The 25,905-nt window shown below is 42.5% G+C and overlaps 1 protein-coding gene across 1 annotated transcript in view; it reads left to right on the forward strand.

The window, feature by feature from the left end:
* Positions 1-25,905, forward strand: part of BMP2K (BMP2 inducible kinase) — a 341,088-nt gene that overhangs the window by 123,857 nt on the left and 191,326 nt on the right. Inside the window, exon 2 of the mRNA XM_069742721.1 lies at positions 6,216-6,334. Coding sequence (XP_069598822.1) covers positions 6,216-6,334 — 119 coding nt within the window. The remainder of the gene's footprint in view (positions 1-6,215; positions 6,335-25,905) is intronic.

The following is a 25,905-nucleotide window of genomic DNA, read 5'->3' on the forward strand; positions in this document are numbered from 1 at the left end:
AATATGACAGCAAGCAGCCCAGTAAGTGATACATTGCAGGAATATGGGTATCTGCCCTTACATGTTGGTGCACACAGATGGAATAACAAACATTCAGTGGCAGATTCCCTTTAAGCAAAATAAATTACGGATGAAATCATTGCCCTCTTTGAAGTGTAGGATCATGAGCCAGTGTTCTGCAAACTGTTATTATACAGTAAACCCTTACTGATTAGATCATTACAACATAGAACTGTCCAGAAGTGATTGCATGTTGAAAGAACCTTTACAAGGAAATTGTGGAAAATAAAAATGTCCCTTTTTCCTTTTTAGTTTACCTTTTAAATATCTCGATTTCAGCTTTTCTTGGCTGCAGAACGTTTTCCCCATTCATAGAGGCGTGATAGGAGGCCATCAATGTGCCCTTTGTCTCCTGCACTCCAGTGTCCTGCCAGAGACATGCTGTGAAGCTGCTGAGGACAGTTCTAGCTGTTTGTGAAGCTCTGCTCTTTTATCACATGCTCTCGGAAAAGAATAGACATTCTTGTACTGAGCAAGAAGTAACCCAGTTTTAGTAGAGCTGACCGAGTCGGAGCATTTAATGATGTCTGGATCTGCAGCGCTCCTGGATTATAGCTGTAATATGCAGATGAATCTATTCTATGTAAAATAGATGCTTATTAATATTACACGTCAAATGTTGATTTAGAAACCCTGCGGCCATCACTGCCAGAAATCTCTAGAAGAATATTTTTTTCTTCTTTGTATGCACTTTTGGGCTGTCTTCCCTCGATGAGTTTTTGACGCTGCGTATTTTTGCTGCCTCAGAAACACAGCATCTTACAGTTCCAGCAAAGTGGACGGGGCTTAGACATCACAGGCCCACTTTGCTTTTTCACGCAGTGTAAACTGACTTGCGGTGCGTGTTTGAAATCCCCAATATGCCAGTTTCTCTTTGGGTACGCCGAGTTTTATCTGCAGATATTTCCCATAGACTTGCAGTAAAAAACACACATGCACACCTGCAGCGGAAACATTATCTGCACATAACTGTGTCAATAAAGTTTTGTCAAATCCAAATATCAGGAAGTATCAAACATAAAGCATTTGAAACAAGAAAGCCAACAAGAGATAAAACCCGAGATAAAAACATATGAAATAGAAAAATACTCCAAGAAAAAAACAAATTTACTTATAAGGCGCAGAAAATCTGCAGCATCAAAAACTCAAGGCTGCCGTCACACTATCATTATTTGGTCAGAATTTTACATCAGTATTTGTAGCCACCGATTAACCGTGTTGGACACCCATTATATTTGTGTTTTTTTTTTTTTTTTTAATTTTTTTTTTTATAAAGTGTATGAACTTCCTATTTATGATTGGATAATTTGAAAATGTATTTCTTCAAATGGGTAAAGTAAACCAGTTTTCCAAGGGGTAAGAAGTTATCATACATAAAAAAACAAACGAAAAAAAAAACAATATGTGTTTGGAAAAAAGCTGTTGGAGAATCTGCCGGACATCTACAGTACAGACCAAAAGTTTGGACACACCTTCTCATTTAAAGATTTGTCTGTATTTTCATGACTATGAAAACTGTACCTTCAGGGTATGTGCACACGTCCGGATTTTTCGCGTTTTTTTTGCGGATTTTCCCGATAAAAACGCTATAAATCCACATAAAAAACGCTCAAATTATGCATCCTATCATTTAGAATGCATTCCACATTTTTTGTGCAGATGTATGCGTTTTTTTCCGCAAAAAAAACGCAATCCGCAAAAAGAATGGCCATGCTCATTCTTTTTGCGGATTTTCTGCGGATTTCATGCATTCAGGAAAAAGAAAAAAAAAATCCGCAAAAAATCCGCAAAAAATCCGCGCAAAAAACGCGAGAAAAACGCGAGAAAAACGCGCGGAAAAAAACGCGATTTTCTGGCAGATTTCTCCGGATTTTGTCAGGAAAAAAAACTGACGTGTGCACATACCCTCACACTGAAGGCATCAAAACTATGAATTAACACATGTGGAATTATGTACAGTTATATGAAAAAGTTTGGGCACCCCTATTAATCTTAAGCTTAATGTTTTATAAAAATAGTTTTTTTTTGCAACAGCTATTTCAGTTTCATATAGCTAATAACTGTTGGACACAGTAATGTTTCTGCCTTGAAATGAGGTTTATTGTACTAACAGAAAATGTGCAATCTGCATTCAAACAAAATTTGACAGGTGCATAAGTATGGGCACCCTTAGCATTTTCTTGTTTTAAATACTCCTACCTACTTTTTACTGACTTACTAAAGCACTTTTTTTGGTTTTCTAACCTCATTGTGCTTTGAACTTCATAGCCAGGTGTATGCAATCATGAGAAAAGCTACTTAAAGTGGCCACTTGCAAGTTGTTCTCCTGTTTGAATCTCCTCTGAAGAGTGGCATCATGGGCTCCTCAAAACAACTGTGTGGTGTATTTGTGCACAGCTTGATATATTTGGCGGTCCTGGAGATATTTTCCCCTCAGCCTTATGTAGTAAGTAATACTGGATTGAGCATTGTCCCATGTAGAGAGTGTATGGTATACCTGGCATACCATTTTATCCTTGTTATACACACTGCACTTTAGTCAAAATTGTTTACTTGTGAGCTTGTCACGTATCAATAATTTTTTTATATATATATAATATAGCACTGTGCACTTTCTTACTTTTTCATGCGATTTTATGTAGTATTTGGTTTACACTTTGCACTTTTTTGCCAGTAATTCCTGCATGTGAACTCTACATACAACATATATATAGAAAGTTATCTCTATATTATCAGCACTAAGCACTTTCTGGACATACTTATATATTTTTTTGGAGAATATATATATTTTTCAGATCCATTCCAATTTTATATAAATATTGTTTTTTACATATATGATCTCAGCTTTTATACTTTTAAGATTTTTGGGGTATCCAGCTTATATATTTATATAGATTTTTTGACCTGCCCAATGTAATTATATGTTTTTATGTGCACATAAGTAAATACATATACATAGTATTTTTATTCTTTTATTTTATTGATTTCTTTGCTGTTGCTACACACAAATAAAAGTAATTTATTCAAATATTCCCTGTCATCATCTTCCTTCTTGGTCTGATCCAGATTCGGTGAATGTTCCCCTTGCTTTTCTTTTTTTTAGCCGGGTTTAGTATTGACACTTATCTATGGGTATATTATCTATATAGCCATTATATTATCTATCTTGTTTATATACACCTGGTTTTTACTCCTGTGTTCCGTTGAATAATATTCTCCTGTATATAGTATATATCTGTGTGTCATCTCCCCTGTATATAGTATATACCTGTGTGTCATATCCTCCTGTATTAGACCTCGTTCACACGTTATTTGCTCAGTATTTTTACCTCAGTATTTGTAAGATAAATTGGCAGCCTGATAAATCCCCAGCCAACAGGAAGCCCTCCCCCTGGCAGTATATATTAGCTCACACATACACATAATAGACAGGTCATGTGACTGACAGCTGCCGTATTTCCTATATGGTACATTTGTTGGTCTTGTAGTTTGTCTGCTTATTAATCAGATTTTTATTTTTGAAGGATAATACTAGACTTGTGTGTGTTTTAGGGCGAGTTTCGTTTGTCAAGTTGTGTGTGTCGATTTGCGTGTGGCAACATGCGTGTAGCAACTTTTTGTGTGTTGAGTTGCATGTGACAGGTTAGTGTAGCAAGTTGTGTGCAGCAAGTTTTGCGCATGGTGAGTTTTGCGCGTGGCGAGTTTTATGTGTGGTGCGTTTTGAGTATGTGCAAGTTTTGTGTGAGGCAACTTTTTCATGTGTTGCAACTTTTGTGCATGTGGCAATTTTTCCACGTGTGCAAGTTTTGCGTGTGGCGAGTTTTCCATGAGGTGAGTTTTGCACTTGTGGCGAGTTTTGCATGAGCCTAGTTTTTGCATGTAGCGAATTTTGCGCGTGGCGAGTTTTGAGCGGCGACTTTTGTGTTTCGACTTTTATGTGGCGAGGTTGGTGTATGTGTGGTGAAATGTGTGATGAGGATGGTATATGTGTTCAAGCACGCAGTAGTGTGTGGCGCATTTTGTGTGTGTGTTCATATCCCCGTGTGTGGTGAGTATCCCATGTCGGGGCCCCACCTTAGCAACTGTATGGTATATACTCTTTGGCGCCATCGCTCTCATTCTTTAAGTCCCCCTTGTTCACATCTGGCAGCGGTCAATTTGCCTCCAACACTTTTCCTTTCACTTTTCCCCATTATGTAGATAGGGGAAAAATTGTTTGGTGAATTGGAAAGCGCGGGGTTAAAATTTCACCTCACAACATAGCCTATGACGCTCTCAGGGTCCAGACGTGTGACTGTGCAAAATTTTGTGGCTGTAGCTGCGACGCCTCCAACACTTTTCCTTTCACTTTTTCCCCATTATGTAGATAGGGGCAAAATTGTTTGATGAATTGGAACACGCGGGGTTAAAATTTCGCCTCACAACATAGCCTATGACGCTCTCGGGGTCCAGACGTGTGACTGTGCAAAATTTTGTGGCTGTAGCTGCGACGGTGCAGATGCCAATCCCGGACATACATACATACATACACACATACACATACATACACACACACATTCAGCTTTATATATTAGATTTTGTGTGACATATCTCTGTAATTTAATTGCATACAAATTCAAAGTTGGAAAATTGCAAAATTTTCATAATTTTCGCCAAATTTCCGTTTTTTTCACAAATAAACGCAGGTACTATCAAAGAATTTTTACCACTATCATGAAGTACAATATGTCACGAGAAAACAATGTCAGAATCACTGGGATCTGTTGAAGCGTTCCAGAGTTATAACCTCATAAAGGGACAGTGGTCAGAATTGTAAAAATTGGCCCGGTCATTAACGTGCAAACCACCCTTGGGGGTAAAGGACAAAAAACGCGAGAAAAACGCGCAAAAAAGTCCGGTTTTGTTCAGGAAATTTCTGCAAAGAATCCTGACATGTGCACATAGCCAAACACAAAGCCTTTAGAAGGTAATATTTTTTAATGAAACCCAATTTGAAAAAAATGTTTTTAACCCCAAATGCTTACAAAGATAATGTCTGCAAAGCGTTGTGAAATTAATGGCGCTATATAAGTGAGTAAATAAAATAAATGAAAACATTTTTTGCCCAGAACTGGTCTTCACAATACTATATTAGGCACTGATCATATTAGCATTAAGGATTCTTGCAATTATAAGGCATTGATAGATTGCGCTATAGTGCTGCAGACTTTGCTATATTGGAAGTCTCAATAGAAACTTAATAGGATATATTTTTGGGGGGTTCATTTTAGTTTGATTAATTTTTTTCAGAATTAAAATTTCTGTTGCAAAACCAAAACAATTCTATGAGAATAGAGAAAAAATACCATAGAGCTTGGGATTCTATACAAAGCTTTGTGACTGGTTTAGCTAAACCTATGTAAAAATTCTGTTTGCATAAAGAATATTGTTGAATGAAATGTCTTTAGATGTAAATGTGCGCACATACTAACATGTAGCTGTATGTAAAAGGCTGTTTTGAATTTTAGAAATATTAGCCTGGTGACCAACTTTAGGATCTAAAGTATTCATTAATGGGTTCTGCAATATGAGTTGGCCAGTCATTTCAAGCTGGTTACATTACAGTATTTAAATTTGGCAGCTTAAGTAAAATAATAATTCTAATATTTAACATCTTTCATGTTTTTTGGTTGTCCATTTATCTTGGACTTTCATAATTATGCTATAAAGTAATTTTTTGCTTTCCTTTTCATTTTTTAGATCTATGGCTTACGTAATGCTGCCAGGGTTAGAATCTGATTTTCCATGGTTCTCATTTGCAGCTTAAAGGGGTCTTCCAGTTACATATCAGCACCGATTAGCAGAAAGTGAAACTTTTATCCCCGTTAGAATGGACCATTCATTTTGGAGCTTCGCACAACTTTTTCCAGTAGTCAGTAGCGATTTAATGGAGCAGCCATTGAGCTTCTGACCTGCCACGCCATTGTAACTGTTACATAAATTACCATATCTACCAATAGGTGTGGGTCCCTCAGGATAGGGGATAACTTGTTTTAACCAGGCAACCCCATAAAAGGTTTTACAATAAATATATATCAATATATTAACTAAAATATTGTGTGTTTTTCATGCTTTCTGACCTACTTTTGACCTTCTTCACACCTCTGTAATTTTAGGTGGTTTTTCAACTGTGTTTCTTGTTCGAACTCATGGAGGACTGCGATGTGCTCTGAAGAGAATGTATGTGAACAATGTGCCTGACCTTAACATTTGCAAGAGAGAAATAACTATTATGGTAAGTCACATTTTAGCAACTGAGAATACCTTAAAAAATAAAGTTATCTGTACTCTTAGTCTGCATGCCTATATAAGGGTATTTGTGGAGGAAAATCGACAGCTTAGATGAGACTTGGAAAACTTCGGCAATGTATAGATGAGATTTTACAACTACAATTAAAGACATGGTGTGGATTTTGAAAGCGATCCATATACTTGTATCCTTAGGGTACCGTCATACTGAAACGACGCTGCAGCGATACGACAACGATGTCGATCGCTGCAGCGTTGCTGTGTGGTCGCTGGAGAGCTGTCACACAGACAGCTCTCCAGCGACTAACGATCCCGAAGTCCCCTGGTAACCAGGGTAAACATCGGGTTACTAAGTGCAGGGCCGCGCTTAGTAACCCGATGTTTACCCTGGTTACCAGCGTAAACGTAAAAAAAAACAAACACTACATACTTACCTTCTGTGTCTGTCCTCCGGCGCTGTGCTTTTCTCTGCACTGTCAGCGCCGGTCAGCCGTAAAGCAGAGCGGTGACGTCACCGCTGTGCTTTCCGGCTGGCCGGCGCTCACAGCCAGCCCTGCGCTTAGTAATCCGATGTTTACCCTAGTTACCAGTGAAGACATCGCTGAATCGGCGTCACACACGCCGATTCAGCGATGTCAGCGGGAGATCCAGCGACGAAAGAAAGTTTCAAACGATCTGCTACGACGTACGATTCTCAGCGGGGTCCCTGATCGCAGTAGCGTGTCAGACACAGCGAGATCATAAGGATATCGCTGGAACGTCACCAATCGTGCCGTCGTAGCGATCAAAGTGCCACTGTGTAACGGTACCCTTACTCTGCAATAGTTAGTGGTTGTTCTGGAAAAACCCATCCATAGGATCGACATCCGGTGCCTGCACCAATCAGTTGTTATCTTCTGTGGTGGCTGTATGGAACTTGACCTAGAGATAGGTCATCAATATATTACTCTTGTACAATCCCTTTAATCTGAGCTAGGTTTGGAGGATACACAGTTGAACAAAAAAAATTTGCTTTGTTCTGGTCTGGCATCCATATCTTAGAATACCCTGATTTTCGAAACCCCTCTCATTTTCAGTTTATGCTTGACTTGCTTGTAATTGTACGCACTGCATTGTCTGAATGAAACAATAATGGAATTTAAATATAAATACATTATTTTAACCTAAACAATATATTGTGCTAAAATCTATGGCTTATTACATCACCTACAAACAAAGTACTCTCCAAGTACAGTGCTGTCATTGCTTCAAAGACAAAAGCCTCTTAGACATTACCATCGGTGAAATAGCACAATTTAATGGCCGTTTAAATCTAGTCTACCTGTCTTTTCATAGCATTCTTTTTTTTTTTTCTTTTTTAACTTCAGAGCAGAATAAATAAAATCACATGAATTATTCATCTTTGCTGAATTCTGGGTGAAAATATTTGAAGGTCTTTCTCAGGGAGGTTGAAGTTGAGTTATTTTGCATTGCAGTTAGTTAAAATCCAAAGCACTTAATGCTATGAAAATTGTAAAGAGTCCAAGAATATGTCTTCAAATAACCCAGATAATTTGAGCTGTGTAATGAGCAGGCTTGAAAATCGCAATGGTAACTGTATTTGAAACATTTATTCGGACTCCCATGACAGCACACGAGAGAGAGGGGATCCGCCCTTAAGGAACAGGAAACCTACAGATACAAAAGGGCGGCACCTCTCCCCATGCATCAGTTGGTTTCCTGTTCCTGAAGGGACTGGATGCCTATAGAAGTTCTTCATGCCGCAATCCCTCCTGAGCGTCGATTGATCCCCCACAGCTGCGGGAGGGCGGGAAAATTAAACAAGCAAGCTGGGCAAGGTGAGCTGACCGAATGAGGGGCTTTATAAAGAGGCTCCTGCAGCATGTTCCCGGATTCTGGCTCCAATTTACTAAAGATGGAATCGAATCAGGATCAGCAGGTTGTGCTGCTGGAACAAGCATCCCAGAAACCCAAGGAGAAGGAACATGAAAAGAGGAGCGATGGTTCGGGCCGCAGAAGCTCCTCCAGACAGGGGTCTGGAGGGTCAGCCAAAAAGGATCCCCCTCGTGCTTCGGTATTTCTGGGTGTGAACAGCCACTGGTAAGTGATCTTGGAGAAAGTTCACTTAGTGACTAGTCTCCCCTCATATGTCTTATGCAGGGAAGGAAAAACGTCAGTAAGGCGAAGCATAGGGAATGTGCAATCTGCGGGGTTCCCTTGCCTGACTCACACCCTAAAAAACTATGTGACCCCTGTATCCAGCAGACGGTGAGGTTCTGGAAGGAGGGGAGGGGGTATAGCATGTAGATTTTACACTCTAGTCTACCTTACTTATCCCCGCAGGTAGCCGAAGAATCCTCCTCTATTACGGCCAGTCTCAAAGAGATGATTAGAATGGAGGTTAAGGAGTCCTTTAAAAACCTTTCACAGTCAGGAGGTTCTAGGCAGAGAACTGAGTGGGCATCTGATTCATCTGTGGAAAAGAACAAGTCTGAAGAATCGGACGATTCAGCAGCATCATCCTCCTCTTCGGAAGAAGACGCTGCTCGGTTTTGCCTACCCCTAGAAAGAATAGACAAATTGGTAAGGGCGGTCAGAGGCACAATGGGTATATCGGAACCCAAGCCTCAACTATCCAAAGAACAAATGATGTTCAGTGGATTGGAGCAGAAAAAGCGCAGAGTGTTTCCTTTAAATGAGAAAATACAGGATCTTATTAATAGGGAGTGGAGAAAACCGGAGAGAAAAGGCTCCTTACCACCTGCGCAAAAACGTCGGTACCCTTTTGATGACCCAGCAGTAGGTAACTGGGAGAAAGCACCAAAGCTGGATGCAGCAGTTGCCAAGGTTGCGAAACGATCTTCTCTCCCATTTGAGGATATGGGAACGCTTAAAGACCCCCTGGATAGGAAAGTAGATACCTTCCTAAAGGGGACCTGGGAAATGGCAGCTGGCTCCTTAAGACCTGCGGTAGCTTCAACCTGCACGGCAAGGTCAATGATGGTCTGGCTCGACCAGTTAGAGACCCAATTAAAAAAAGGGGCCTCTAGAGATTCCATACTCGCAGCATTACCTGTAATCCAGGAGGGGGCGGCTTTTTTATCGGACGCCTCAATTGACTCCGTAAAGTTGGCAGCTAGAGCAGCAGGACTTTCTAATGCTGCAAGGAGAGCCCTATGGCTGAAATGCTGGCCGGGGGACATGCAGGCAAAAACAAAGCTCTGCGCTATCCCTTGTAAAGGCGAGTATTTGTTTGGGCCTACCCTGGATGAACTCCTGGAGAAAGCAGGAGATGATAAGAAAAAGTTTCCCAACCTGTTCAATCCATACCGTCGTCCCTTCAACAAAAGAAGGTTCAACCGGGGAGGAAAGCGCGCCTTTTCACCAGGGAGAGATCGTCCCAGATGGGAGGATAGGCGAAAACGAGGTACAGGTCTCATGTTTCGCCGTAACCAAACGGAAAATAAAAAACAAGACCAATGACTGGCAATTCCAGTGGGAGGGAGACTATTGCAATTCTCGGCAGAGTGGTCGAAAATCACAAACAGCGTTTGGATAAAAGACACTGTTTCCCATGGTCTCAAGCTGGAATTTGTTCATATTCCACAGGACAAATTTAGTTTAACACCCTGGCGCTCATCTCCCACTGAACAATTCGCCCTAGAAGAAGAAGTGAGGACTCTTTGCTCCAAAAATGTTTTGGTAGAAGTGCCGTATTCTCAGGCAGGGAAAGGGTTTTACTCTCCCCTGTTCCTAATCCAGAAGCCTGATAAATCTTACAGGACCATTATAAATCTTAAGTGTCTCAATAAGTTTTTGGTGAAACATACTTTCAAAATGGAGTCCATTAATTCGGCAATAAAAATGCTTTTCAACAACTGTTTCATGGTAGTAGTGGATTTGAAAGATGCCTACTATCATGTACCCATTCATGCTGATTTCCAACGATACCTGAGGGTAGCGATACTAATGGGGGGTAGGATTCAACATTTTCAATTCAGAGCGCTCCCCTTTGGGATCACCTCGGCACCTAGGGTGTTTACTAAAATAATTGCGGAAGTCATGGCGCATTTAAGAGAGTCAAATATTCTTATAATCCCCTACTTAGACGATTTCCTCATTGTAGGTAACTCGGTAGATCATTTTCTGTCACAATGGGAGTTTGCTAAAACCAAACTAGAATGGTTGGGTTGGATCATAAACTTTGAAAAATCAAAATTACAGCCCCTAAATGTTCAAAAATTCCTGGGGTTAATGTTGAATTCAGTGACACAGCAGTGTCTCCTCCCTATAGAGAAAATAGACCAAATTCAGAGTTTTGTATTAAGAGCAATCAATACACCTTCCATGACACTTAGGCAAGCAATGTCTCTACTTGGGTCATTCACATCTTGCATTCCAGCAGTTAAGTGGGCTCAGTTCCACACCAGGTCCCTACAAAAAGAAGTCCTGTTCCATGACAGAGCCTTAGGAGGCGCATTGAATGGGAAATTGACGTTGAGGCCGATAACATTGAATTCCCTTAGGTGGTGGCTAGATAAACGGAATTTATCAGCAGGGGTTCCCTGGATGGTAGATGTCACCCACGTGATAACCACAGATGCCAGCTCTTCAGGGTGGGGAGCCTATATGGGGGACATGGTGGTCCAGGAACAGTGGGAACCCTTCACAACATTCTCATCAAACCAAAGAGAGTTGTTGGCGGTTGAATTGGCTGTTAAAAAATTCCTCGTATATCTGCAGGGCCAGCACGTCAGAATTCTGTTGGACAACAGAGTGGCGGTCGCTTACATAAGCCGGCAAGGGGGAACTCGTTCCGAAACTTTAATGCAGATCACGGGTCGGTTGTTCCAGGTGGCAGAGCTCAATTTTCTATCTTTGACAGCTCTTCACATCAAAGGAAAAGAAAATGTGGCAGCAGATTTCCTCAGCCGAAATGTGTTAAAACAGGGAGAATGGTCTCTCAACGAGGACATTTTCAATCTTATCGTCCGCAGATGGGGTCAACCAGTGGTGGATCTATTCGCCACCAGAAACAACAGAAAAGTAAAACTCTTTTTCTCCCTAAATCCCAGGGAGAATCCCCTGGCGGTGGACGCGTTTCTGATAAAATGGGATTTTCCACTGGCCTATGCTTTCCCACCACTGAACCTGATGCCTCTAGTAGTGAGGAAAATCAGGGAGGATCGAGCGAAAGTCATCCTTATCGCCCCCTTTTGGCCCAGAAGAACCTGGTTTGCCTGGCTCAAGACAATGTCCATAGCGGTCCCCTGGGTACTGCCAGAGATCCCGAACTTGCTTTCTCAGGGACCGATCTCCCATCCACAAGTGGCGGAGCTCCATTTAACGGCGTGGAGTTTGAACGGTCACTATTAGTGGGGAAAGGCTTCTCTCCAAACTTAGTAGAGACACTCCTAAAGAGTAGAAAGCAAATAACTACGAGAATCTACTCTAGGACTTGGAGAAAGTTCTTGACTTGTTCAAAATTTAATATCCAAGACGGGGTGCCAATACAACAAATCTTAGAGTTCCTACAGAAGGGGTTTGAGTTAAAACTCTCTCCTAGTACCCTTAGAGTACAGGTCTCCGCTTTAGGTGCCCTGTTTTCCTGTAATATAACTAATAACTACTGGATAGCAAGGTTTATGAAGGCAGTTAGTAGATCCACACCAGTGCATAAAGACAGAACAGTTCCATGGGATTTAAATTTAGTTCTGTCCTCTCTCACTAAACCCCCCTTTGAACCTCTGTAGGAGGCCTCGATCAAAATGTTGACACTCAAGACAGCTTTCCTGATTGCCATAACCTCAGCTCGCAGGATAGGGGATATACAGGCGCTTTCCAGAGCTCCTCCATACACTGAAATCTTGTCAGACAGAGTAGTCCTTAGACCAGACCCAGCATATCTACCAAAGGTGGCGACACGTTTCCATAGATCACAGGAGATAGTTTTGCCATCCTTTATTCCTAATCCCTCTAATCCTAAAGAGCAGGAGCTTCATACGTTAGACGTCAGGAGATCTCTTCTTCAGTATATTTCAGCTACTGATAATTGGAAGAAAGATGGGGCACTGCTTCTTTCCTTCCAAGGTCCAAGGAAAGGGTTTAGAGTATCAAAATATTTACTGGCTAAATGGATTAGGGAAACTATCTCTCTAGCTTATACAGCAGGTGGGGGGCCAGCTCCGCAGAATCTAAAGGCACATTCCACCCGGGCCATGGCGTCATCCTGGGCGGAAAGATCTGGAGTGTCAGTGGAGCAGATATGTAAGGCGGCCACATGGTCATCCCCTTCCACTTTCTTTAAACACTATCGGTTGGATTTGGGGTCCTCCTCTGATCTTTCCTTTGGGTTAAGGGTGCTACAATCTATAGTCCCTCCCTAAGGTAGCTTACATCTCTGTAAATCTCTCGTGTGCTGTCATGGGAGTCCGAATAAAGCATTAAGCTACTTACTGGTAGCGGCATTTTTCGGAGGCCCATGACAGCACCCTTAGTTCCCTCCCTATTCACGTGGGGGTAGCACTTCCTGATATGTATATAGCGTAATATGTAAATCTCACGTATGGTGTCTTATTACAATAATGGGTTATTTTGTTTCAAAATGTATATAATGTATTTTTGTGTACCACTAACCGCGGCAGTCCTCTCAGGCTCTGAAATACAACTGATGCATGGGGAGAGGTGCTGCCCTTTTGTATCTGTAGGTTTCCTGTTCCTTAAGGGCGGATCCCCTCTCTCTCATGTGCTGTCATGGGCCTCCGAAAAATGCCGCTACCAGTAAGTAGCTTAATGCTTTTCACAGTCAATACCTTATTGATTGTTTTCAAGCGCAAGATATGTTATTAGACAGGGGTCCGCCCGTAGGCAGGGACTGATTATATTGAGGGCCGTGTGGGCATCCACCTGGGGCTCAGGGTTCTGGAGGGGCTATAGGGCCATATTACCCTCATTATAGCCCTCTTGGCCACCATTGGCAGCGCGGAGCACCGGCCAGGGAGCATACCTGAGACAATAGCAAGTCCCAGCTTCCTGCCTGGTGTTTTCTCTATGACTCAGCTGGCGCAATAGTGTTATTTCGCAGCGTACATCATTTAACACTTTTCTAGCAAGAGTGCCTCTGTCATGGTTCATCTGGAGATGTGTGATTTTTTTTTTCCGTAACATAAGGTACCGTCACACTAAGCGACGCTGCAGCGATACCGACAACGATCCGGATCGCTGCAGCGTCGCTGTTTGGTCGCTGGAGAGCTGTCACACAGACAGCTCTCCAGCGACCAACGATCCCGAGGTCCCCGGTAACCAGGGTAAACATCGGGTTACTAAGCGCAGGGCCGCGCTTAGTAACCCGATGTTTACCCTGGTTACCATCGTTAAAGTAAAAAAAACAACCACTACATACTTACCTACCGCTGTCTGTCCTCCGGCGCTCAGCTTCTCTGCTCTGGCTGTGAGCGCCGGGCAGCCGGAAAGCAGAGCGGTGACGTCACCGCTCTGCTTTCCGGCCGCTGTGCTCACAGCCAGAGCAGAGAAGCACAGCGCCGGGGACAGACAGCGGTAGGTATGTAGTGGTTGTTTTTTTTACTTTAACGATGGTAACCAGGGTAAACATCGGGTTACTAAGCGCGGCCCTGCGCTTAGTAACCCGATGTTTACCCTGGTTACCAGCGAAGACATCGCTGAATCGGTGTCACACACGCCGATTCAGCGATGTCAGCGGGAGATCCAGCGACGAAATAAAGTTCTGGACTTTCTTCCCCGACCAGCGACATCACAGCAGGGGCCTGATCGCTGCTGCCTGTCACACTGGACGATATCGCTAGTGAGGACGCTGCAACGTCACGGATCGCTAGCGATATCGTCCAGTGTGACGGTACCTATAGTGGGGGAGAACACAATATGCAGGGTGAATAGGGGTGGGAGAGAAGATATTTAATTTTATTGTGTTGGGGGAGAGAAGACATGCAATTGCATTGAATTGTGAAATTTTAGTTAATTGATTGTGGAGGAGCGGAATTGCAATGAATTGGATGTGAAAGAGGATATGGACTTGCAATAAATTGGGGAAGAGAGAGAACATGAAATAATATTGAATAGAGGGGAAGGACATGGAATTGTATTGAATTGGGAGAGAGGATGTAATTGCAATGAATTAAATGGTAGGCGAGAGGGCATGGAATTGTAATGAGTTTGCGGAGGGAGAACATATAATTGTAATGAATTAGGTTGGGGTGGTGGAGTGGAATTGGGGTGATAGAGGATATGCAATTGCAATGAATTGGAAGTGAGGCCATGGAATTGCAATGAATTGGGGGTAGAAGTGGAAGGGAGGACATTTAATAGGATAGGAGAGTTAGACCTGGAATTGGAATTAATTGTGTGTTAGGAGAGGACATAAAGTTGTAATAAATGGGGGGAGAGAGGACATGTAATTATAATGCATTGGGCTATGGTGGTAGGAAAACATATAATTGAGAGTAAATTGGGGATTTGGATAAACAATTGTTCAGCTAACAGCCATCTTGCCCAAATCTTTACAGTTTTCTTTTTGAAGGAGACACTGACACTCCTCTGGCTGTAGCTTAACTCCCAGAGAACAAAAGTATCAGCTGCTGGAAATTCAAAGTATCGGATTCTTCTCTCCGACATGATCTGTTGGGGAGAGTCCAGAGGACCCATACACATTAGACTGTTGGCCGATTGCACTGATATCAGCGGGTTCAACTGACTTTAGTGTACCATACATATTATATGAATCTTGACCAAACACTACTTTGATGGGGGCAGCTGACAGTCCATGGCTATGTTTATATTGCGCTTGGAGATGGTAATAATTTGTGGATGCCTCCCGCGCTGCTGTGTATGAAGTATGTCAATTTCAGTGATTTATTCAAACTTGTGGTTTTTATTCTACGTGTTTCAAATTGTCGAGCACTTCTTCATCAGGAAATGATCACTTACATATGTTGTTGTCATTGTTCTTAAGACCCATATGCATGTTACATGAAAATCTGGTTTTCGAGAGAGAAAGAAGGACCAGTCCATTGGAATTTCAACAGATTGTTTAGTTTTTAGGGGAAATAAGTTTGTACTCTCTTGAGAATGCTCGGCTTTGTATGGGGGAGTCAGAAAAGATAGCGGTTTGTCAACCAAATATTCAGTGGACAGTTATATCATGTGTTTGACCAGCTTCAGAAATCTAACTGAAAACCCCTGCAAGGGATGAAATGTTGGCCATAGCCGTAGCTGTTATTATTGGTTAAACAGAATTAGGACCTTCTTGGGAGAAGAACTGGACTGCTCAGTGGTTCAAGGTGTTGTTTTCAGATGAAAGTAAATTTTGCATTTCATTTGGAAATCAAGGTCCCAGAGTCTGGAGGAAGAGTGGAGAGGCACACAATCCAAGCTGCTTGAGGTCTAGCGTTACATTTCCGCAATCAGTGATGGTTTGGGGAGCCACGTTATCTGCAGGTGTAGGTCCACTGTGTTTTATCAAGAGCTAAGTCTGCGCAGCAGTCTACCAGGAAATTTTTGAGCACTTCATGCTTCACTCTGCCGACAAGCTTTTTGGAGATGGAAATTTTATTCTCCTGCAGGACTTGGCACCTGTCCACACTGCCCATACCTGGTTTAAAAACAACAGTATCACTGGACTTGATTGGCCAGCAAACTCGCCTGACCTTAATCCCATAGAGAATCTATGGGGTATTGTCAAAGGAAGATGAGACACCAGACCCAACAATGCAGACGAGCTGAAGGCTGCTGTCAAAGCAACCTAGGCTTCCATAACACCTCAGCAGTGCCACAGGCTGATCGTCACCATGCCACGCCACATTGATGCAGTAATTGATGCAAAAGGAGTCCCGACCAAGTATTGAGTGCATTAACTGAGCTTACATTTCAGTAGGCCAATATTTCGGATTTTAAAATCATTTTTCAAGCTGGTGTTATAAAGTATTCCAATTTACTGAGATAATGACTTATGGGTTGTCATTGGCTGTAAGCCATAATCATTAACATTAACAGAAATAAACACTTGAAATAGATCACTCTGTTTGTAATGACTCTAGAATGAGTTTCAGATTTTGTATTGAAGAACTGAAATAAATTAACTTTTTGATGATCTTCTAATTTAGTGAATAATATACAGTATCTAGTTAACATTTTTTTTACAAAACAAAAATGCGAAAGCCATCCCTCCTCGTCACTGCAATTGTAATTGGCAAAGTCCTAACTCTATTATTAAAAACCTTACCATTTGTCAAGTGACATGCATGTAGATGAGGGCTGAGACAGGTTGGACCCAAGTAGTGGAAACGCAGCTGAGGGAGACCACATGAAAGGCAGGTCACACCCTTATATCCACGTGATGCAAACAGACAGAAAATATCCCAAGGTATGAACTGGGATTTAAGCTGGTGCGCATGTAACGTGTAAACGCATATTCACACTAGCCACTGAACAGAAAAAAATAGATTTTTTTTTTTTTTACAGTAGAAACGATTTTATAGAAAAAATATGGTAATTATTATTACATGACTTTATTCTGAGAGCTATAACTTTTTATTTTTTTCGATCATGGAGCTGAATGGCGGCTTATTTTGTGCGAGATAAGATGATGTTTTTAGCGATACCATTTTTATTTACGTTCGTCTTCACTTTCGGCAGTCTGATCAGTTATAAAGCATAGCAATGTGTGAGCATTGCTATACTTTATATCCTGGCAGTGCTCCAGACACAAGCTTGTTAGACCATGCACTGCGCATGGTCAAGCAAGCTGCTAGTGCCTGGTGATCCTAATGCATCCGGTCAGCATGGCAATGATCGGCCCCTCGCGATGACATCGCGGCGGTGCTGATTGAAAGCTCCCATTCTACCGCCGGGAGCGTTGCGGGCACCGCTCCTGGCAGTGAGTGCCAGGTGTGAGCTGTCATTTCAGCTGACACCTGGCTTAGAACTCCCGCTCCAACCATGATGTATACTGTATGTACTGCAAATGTCGGGAAGGGGTTAAACTGTAATCATTCATATTAATCAATTGCTTCTGCCTCTGTCATGATCCCAATGGCAGGGGATCACAAAAGGACAAGCACAAAAACAAAACAAGCTCTAGGGTGATGGAACCTGAGCTGACCGCGATCCTGAACCTAAACACACAACTAGCAGTAGCCGGGGAACGTGCCTACGATGATTCCTAGACGTTTCGCGCCAGCCGAAGGATTAACTTCCCCTATTAGAAGAAACACAGACCTCACTTGCCTCCAGAGAAACACCCCACAGAAATAGCAGCCCCCCACTAGTAATAACGGTGAAATGAGAGGAAAGCACATACGTAGTTATGAAAATAGAATCAGCAAAAATGAGGCCCGCTAAAGCTAGATAGCAGAGGATACAAGAGTGAACTGCGCGGTCAGCGAAAAACCCTTCAAAAAACCATCCTGAAATTACTTGAACTCATGTGCCAACTCATGGAACATGAGGAGTAATTTCAGCCCACTAGAGCAACCAGCAGCAAGGAATCACATATCTGCAAGCTGGACTAAGACAAAAATTAAGCAAAACGTGGAACAGGAAAATCAAAACTTAGCTTGTCCTGAAGATAACAGACGCAGGTAGCAGAGGTAAAAAGACACGCTGATTACATTGATAGCCGGCGAGGAAATGACAAAAAAGCCAGGTTAAATAGGAAACTCCCATAACCTGATGGAACAGGTGGACACCAGAGACCGCAGAGAACACAAGTCACCCAGTACCATCAGTAACCACCAGAGGGAGCCCAAAAACAGAACTCACAACAGTACCCCCCCCTTGAGGAGGGGTCACCGAACCCTCACGAGAACCACCAGGGCGACCAGGATGAGCCCTATGAAAAGCACGGACCAAATCGGCAGCATGAACATCAGAGGCAATCACCCAAGAATTATCCTCCTGACCATAACCCTTCCACTTGACCAAATACTGGAGTTTCCGTCTGGAAACACGAGAATCCAAGATCTTCTCCACAACATACTCCAATTCACCCTCCACCAGCACCGGAGCAGGAGGCTCAAGCGAAGGAACAGGTACCTCATACTTCCGCAACAACGACCGATGGAACACATTATGAATAGCAAACGATGCCGGGAGATCCAAACGAAACGACACAGGGTTAAGAATTTCCAAGATCCTATAGGGACCGATGAACCGAGGCTTGAACTTAGGAGAAGAGACCTTCATAGGAACAAAACGAGAAGACAACCACACCAAGTCCCCAACAAGAAGTCGAGGACCCACGCGGCGACGGCGATTAGCAAACTGCTGAGCCCTCTCCTGGGACAACTTCAAATTGTCCACCACATGACTCCAAATCTGATGCAACCTATCCACCACCATGTCCACTCCAGGACAATCAGAAGGCTCCACCTGACCAGAGGAAAAACGAGGATGAAACCCCGAATTACAAAAGAAAGGAGAAACCAAGGTAGCAGAACTAGCCCGATTATTAAGGGCAAACTCGGCAAGCGGCAAAAAGGAAACCCAGTCATCTTGATCAGCAGAAACAAAACACCTTAAATAAGTTTCTAAAGTCTGATTAGTTCGTTCCGTCTGGCCATTCCTCTGGGGATGGAATGCAGACGAAAAGGACAAATCAATGCCCATCTTAGCACAGAACGTCCGCCAAAATCTAGACACAAACTGGGATCCCCTGTCAGAAACGATGTTCTCCGGAATGCCATGCAAACGGACCACGTTTTGAAAAAACAGAGGGACCAACTCAGAGGAGGAAGGTAACTTAGGCAAGGGTACCAGATGAACCATCTTAGAAAAGCGGTCACACACAACCCATATGACGGACATTTTTTGAGAGACAGGGAGATCCGAAATAAAGTCCATGGAAATGTGCGTCCAAGGCCTCTTCGGGATAGGCAAAGGTGACAACAATCCACTGGCCCGAGAACAGCAAGGCTTAGCCCGAGCGCAAACTCCACAAGACTGCACGAAAGAACGCACATCCCTCGACAAGGAAGGCCACCAAAAAGACTTGGCCACCAAGTCTCTAGTACCAAATATTCCAGGATGACCTGCCAACACAGAAGAATGGACCTCGGAGATGACTCTACTGGTCCAATTATCCGGAACAAACAGTCTTTCCGGCGGACAACGATCAGGTTTATCAGCCTGAAACTCCTGCAAAGCACGTCGCAAGTCTGGGGAGACAGCTGACAAAATCACCCCATCCCTAAGGATACCAGTGGGCTCAGAATTTCCAGGGGAGTCAGGCACAAAACTCCTAGAAAGAGCATCCGCCTTCACATTCTTTGAACCTGGCAGGTACGAAACCACAAAATTGAAACGGGAGAAAAACAGTGACCAACGAGCCTGTCTAGGATTCAGACGCTTGGCAGACTCAAGGTACATCAGATTTTTGTGATCAGTCAAGACCACCGCACGATGTCTAGCACCCTCAAGCCAATGACGCCACTCCTCAAATGCCCACTTCATGGCCAAAAGCTCCCGATTACCAACATCATAATTCCGTTCAGCGGGCGAAAATTTTCTAGAAAAGAACGCACATGGCTTCATCACTGAGCCATCGGAGCTTCTCTGTGACAAAACCGCCCCCGCTCCGATCTCGGAAGCATCAACCTCAACCTGAAAAGGAAGCGACGTATCTGGCTGACGCAACACAGGAGCAGAAGAAAACCGGCGCTTAAGTTCCTGAAAGGCCTCCACAGCCGCAGGAGACCAATCAGTAACATCAGCACCCTTCTTAGTCAAATCCGTCAAAGGCTTAACAACACTAGAAAAATTAGTTATGAAGCGACGATAAAAATTAGCAAAGCCCTAGAACTTCTGTAGACTCTTAAGAGATGTAGGCTGCGTCCAGTCACAAATAGCCTGAACCTTGACGGGATCCATCTCAATAGTAGAAGGGGAAAAAATATACCCCAAAAAAGAAATCTTCTGGACTCCAAAGAGACATTTAGAACCCTTTACAAACAAAGAATTGGCCCGCAGGACCTGAAACACCTTCCTGACCTGCTGAACATGAGACTCCCAGTCATCAGAATAAAACAAAACATCATCCAAATACACGATAATAAATTTATCCAGATATTCACGGAAAATATCGTGCATAAAAGACTGGAAGACAGAAGGAGCATTAGAAAGTCCAAAAGGCATCACCAAATACTCGAAATGGCCCTCAGGCGTATTAAATGCGGTTTTCCACTCATCACCCTGCCTTATCCGCACAAGATTATACGCACCCCGAAGATCAATCTTAGTGAACCATTTAGCCCCCTTAATGCGAGCGAACAAATCAGTCAACAATGGCAAAGGATACTGATATTTGACTGTAATCTTATTCAAAAGACGATAATCTATGCAAGGCCTCAAGGAACCATCTTTTTTGGCCACGAAAAAAAAAACCTGCTCCCAAAGGGGACGAAGATGGACGGATATGTCCCTTTTCCAAGGACTCCTTAACATAACTCCGCATAGCAGCATGCTCTGGCACTGACAGATTGAACAAACGACCTTTAGGGAATTTACTGCCAGGAATCAAATCTATAGCACAATCGCAATCCCTGTGAGGAGAGAGCGAACTGAGCTTAGGCTCCTCAAAAACCTCCCGATAGTCAGACAAAAATACCGGAACCTCAGAAGGAGTAGATGAAGCGATAGAAATCGGAGATGCATCATCATGAACCCCCTGACATCCCCAACTTAACACAGACATTGTTTTCCAATCCAGGACTGGGTTATGAGTTTGTAACCATGGCAGACCAAGCACTAAGACATCATATAAATTATACAGTACCAGGAAGCGAATCACCTCCTGATGAACGGGAGTCATACGCATGGTCACTTGTGTCCAGTACTGAGGTTTATTCATTTCCAAAGGTGTAGAGTCAATTCCTTTCAAAGGAATAGGAACTTACAGAGGTTCCAGACTAAACCCACAGCGATTGGCAAATGACCAATCCATAAGACTCAGGGCAGCGCCTGAATCCACATAGGCATCGACGGAAATGGATGATAATGAACAAATCAGAGTCACAGACAGAATGAACTTAGACTGTAAAGTACCAATGGCAACAGACTTATCAACCTTTTTTGTGCGTTTAGAGCATGCTGATATAACATGAGCTGAATCACCACAATAAAAACACAATCCATTTTTCCGCCTATAGTTTTGCCGTTCACTTCTGGACTGAATTCTATCACATTGCATTATCTCAGGTGCCTGTTCAGAAGACACCGCCAAATGGTGCACAGGTTTGCGCTCCCGTAAACGCCGATCAATCTGAATAGCCATAGTCATGGACTCATTCAGACCTGTAGGCGCCGGGAACCCCACCATAACATCTTTAATGGCCTCAGAAAGGCCATCTCTGAATTTTGCAGCCAGAGCGCACTCATTCCACTGAGTAAGCACCGACCATTTCCGAAATTTCTGACAATATATTTCTGCTTCATCTTGCCCCTGAGAGAGAGCCAATAAAGCTTTTTCAGCCTGAATCTCTAGGTTAGGTTCCTCATAGAGCAAACCCAATGCCAGAAAAAACGCATCCACATTGAGCAACGCAGGATCCCCTGGTGCCAATGCAAATGCCCAATTCTGAGGGTCACCCCGCAGGAAAGATATAACAATCTTGACCTGCTGAGCAGGGTCTCCAGAGGAGCGAGATTTCAAGGAAAGAAACAACTTGCAATTGTTCCTAAAATTCAGAAAACTAGATCTATCTCCAGAAAAAAACTCTGGGATAGGAATTCTAGGTTCAGACATAGGAGTATGTACAACAAAATCTTGTATATTTTGAACCTTAGCAGCAAGATTATTCAGGCTGGAAGCCAAACTCTGGACGTCCATGATAAACAGCTGAGGTCAGAGCCATTCAAGGATTAAGAGGAGGAAAGAAGCAGCCAAGCTGCAATTAAGGCTAGCAGCAAACACTGAGGAGGGAAAAAAAAAAAAAAAACTTCCTCAGACTACTTTTCCTCCTACTTCAGCCAAAGCGATGACCAATTTTTTTTATGGCCGGCTATACTGTCATGATCCCAATGGCAGGGGATCACAAAAGGACAAGCACAAAAACAAAACAAGCTCTAGGGTGATGGAACCTGAGCTGACCGCGATCCTGAACCTAAACACACAACTAGCAGTAGCCGGGGAACGTGCCTATGATGATTCCTAGACGTCTCGCGCCAGCCGAAGGATTAACTTCCCCTATTAGAAGAAACACAGACCTCACTTGCCTCCAGAGAAACACCCCACAGAAATAGCAGCCCCCCACATGTAATAACGGTGAAATGAGAGGAAAGCACATACGTAGTTATGAAAATAGAATCAGCAAAAATGAGGCCCGCTAAAGCTAGATAGCAGAGGATACAAAAGTGAACTGCGCGGTCAGCGAAAAACCCTTCAAAAAACCATCCTGAAATTACTTGAACTCATGTGCCAACTCATGGAACATGAGGAGTAATTTCAGCCCACTAGAGCAACCAGCAGCAAGGAATCACATATCTGCAAGCTGGACTAAGACAAAAATTAAGCAAAACGTGGAACAGGAAAATCAAAACTTAGCTTGTCCTGAAGATAACAGACGCAGGTAGCAGAGGTAAAGACACGCTGATTACATTGATAGCCGGCGAGGAAATGACAAAAAAGCCAGGTTAAATTGGAAACTCCCATAACCTGATGGAACAGGTGGACACCAGAGACCGCAGAGAACACAAGTCACCCAGTACCATCAGTAACCACCAGAGGGAGCCCAAAAACAGAACTCACAACATGCCTCCCTCCAGGAGGCCCACTATAAAATATTTTCCAGATTCTATTTCACAGCAGTTAAATTAAACATAATAATACTCAAGTACTCCAAAAATGTGTTGGCTGAATTGCTACTAAACAAGCGATACTGTAAACCATTTTCTGAATTGTCCAAAAAGAAATCAGTTCTGGAAAAAAAAAAGATCAAGATCTTATCCCACAAATAACGGAACATCGATGAAATGCCTCAAAAATCAGGTCCATTAACATTCACATCCTGCCAGCTACAAAACTTCTCATAGCACCCAAATGGAAGCGGAATGATAGTAATAAATGTCTCTACATAACATATACGAATACAACTATTCCATCAGGAATAATATATTTCATAAATATTCCAATGTAATTGGTCCTGTTGCTATAAAACATTAAATTAACAAAGCTAACAACAACAAATTGTTTTCTCATAAAAAATGTTTCAGCAACGTTTTGCAACATAAATTTAAATTCCTTTAAAGGGAACCTGTCATGTAAAAAAAAAATGCAATTAACCTGTAGATATGGGGTTAATCTGCAGGTTAATTGCGTTCTGAGGCTGTGTGCCTGACGCATTGAGAGCTCTTCTCTAGGGAGGAAATACACTTTATTCCGTTTGGCAGCCTCTGGCTTACAGTCATTAGGGGTACGGTCAGCGGCTTCGGTCACCTCTCGGTGTACAGGGAGTGGCGTCTGTAACCACGTCCCGACACTGACTGACAGCAGGCTCTAATGTTGAGCTTACAGCCCCACTTTGATGCTTGCTTGCTGAGCTTTTGAGTCCGCATCAAAGTCATTGAGCCTGCAAGTGACATACCGTAACTGTATGTCATAATTCTATAAGGGCTATCACCATTTCAAGTGTAGACAGTTTTTGTTCTTATTGAATTCTTTGTGCTGCCTGGAGTATTATTTCATATGTTTTTTTCATCTGCCATACTGTTCTAGCCCCATACTTCTTAGTATGTAAGGTGTATTTAAAAAAAAAAAAAAAACAACAACTTTTGACAGGTCTTCTTTTAAGCCTTTGTATTAATTTTGATGCTTGATGCACCTCCTATCAAATTTGTAGGACACACAACTGTTCTCTCTGTACTTACATGCTATAGCCCACGGAGCTGTGCAGTCATCATCACCACGTTATATATTTCAATCATTGTGCAGGGGGTCAACAGTATCTTAGGTCTGGTGTATTTGAGATTAGGCTGGTGTTACGTTACTTTCTGCGATTTGCACTGCAGTACTGCTTAATCAGATTGGGTAATGTCAGTAGAACATTACGGTAAATAAAATTAGCTTAATAAAAATTGATTATATCAAGAATAAAGTGACCTTAAACTACAAGAAGTCACCCATAAAGCTTATCACATATAGTGATGCAAATAAGCCTCAATGAGAGTGGAGTCTGCATATCCGCTGTAAGGAGAACCTGTCAGCACCCTGATGTACCCTAGATGTTTTAGTGAATCATTGTGTTCCTTATGAAATAACAATGGGGGAGCATCTGTCCTTACAACTCTGTGGATCAGATTTATTAAGACTGCATTTTCATATAGACAGTTAGAGTCAGTTGTGCTAAATAAATTAAGAGGTGCACACCTTTTAATACATTTGTCCCTTTTTTTAGGCTGCACCTTCTGTCCCTTAAAATCAATACATTGATTAAAATATTTCTGGCTACGCTCACTTTGCTTAACTCTAACCTACTTCTCCTGACACTTTGAAAGTGAGAACTAGGAAAATTGTTCAAATATGGGATTGCGCTAGAATTTCCCAACTTTTTAATCCAGAAAACTGGCAAGAATCCCTTAATACATTCCTACTTATGTTGTGATATCATTTAGTTTTTCTTCCTATAAATTGACAACTGGGTGTAATATTTGTGGTTGATTGTATATGGAAAAAGTTACAAACTGTAATATTCACCTTCCAGTATCCACCTGGATCCAGCACAAGACACTATGTGGTCTGTACAGAGATGATTAGCGTTGATATCGCCATTCCACCTGCCGTACAGTTGTATTCTGTTAACACACTGCTCAGTTTACCTGACTGCTAGCCTAGCCAATCACAGAGCGTTCTGGCGACTCGCGTAACATGGACATCACCACTACCTTCTCTCCACAGACCACGGAGCGGTGCATTGTACGTTAAGATGGGTGGCGAGTAGGTCTCACTGAGTTTAACTTTCCATATCAAGTCCCATGGGCAAATTATTTTGTCTGGAGAACCCCCTACAAAACTTTTTTTGGCACTAACAGTACCCAGATATGAATGATGATCACCTACAGTTGACATTGCTGAGAAGGTTGCATACATATTTTGAATATTCTCTTGGCAGATGGCTTCTATTAAGTTTGATGCTAAATTAAGCTGCTAAATCAATAGTTGTTGGATGTAGCTAAACTTCCATTAGTGATGAACTGGGCGAAAATAATCTTTATTTTAATATTTAGAGGATTGAGGATCGTATATATGCTGATACATTAATGTTACCCTTGCACTTTATGTATAGCTTTAGGCCCTCATCTTTTGTGCCCTTGCTTGCTCTTTTTGCTGATAACTTCAATGTCAGATCAGCAAATATTTTGTAAAAATAGCTGATTTTTCTATCAGGAAACCCATATAGAGCACATCAGCTTTATGTGGTGAATCACATTTCCTAGATATAGCTGGTACAGATTGAAAGGGTCACAGTAGTTTATTTGGATTGAAAGGGTCACAATAGTTTATTTGTAGTACAGTTTAAACTGGTTTTCAAGTTT

Source organism: Ranitomeya imitator, chromosome 1 (genome assembly GCF_032444005.1).
Source record: "Ranitomeya imitator isolate aRanImi1 chromosome 1, aRanImi1.pri, whole genome shotgun sequence".
NCBI lineage: Eukaryota > Metazoa > Chordata > Amphibia > Anura > Dendrobatidae > Ranitomeya > Ranitomeya imitator.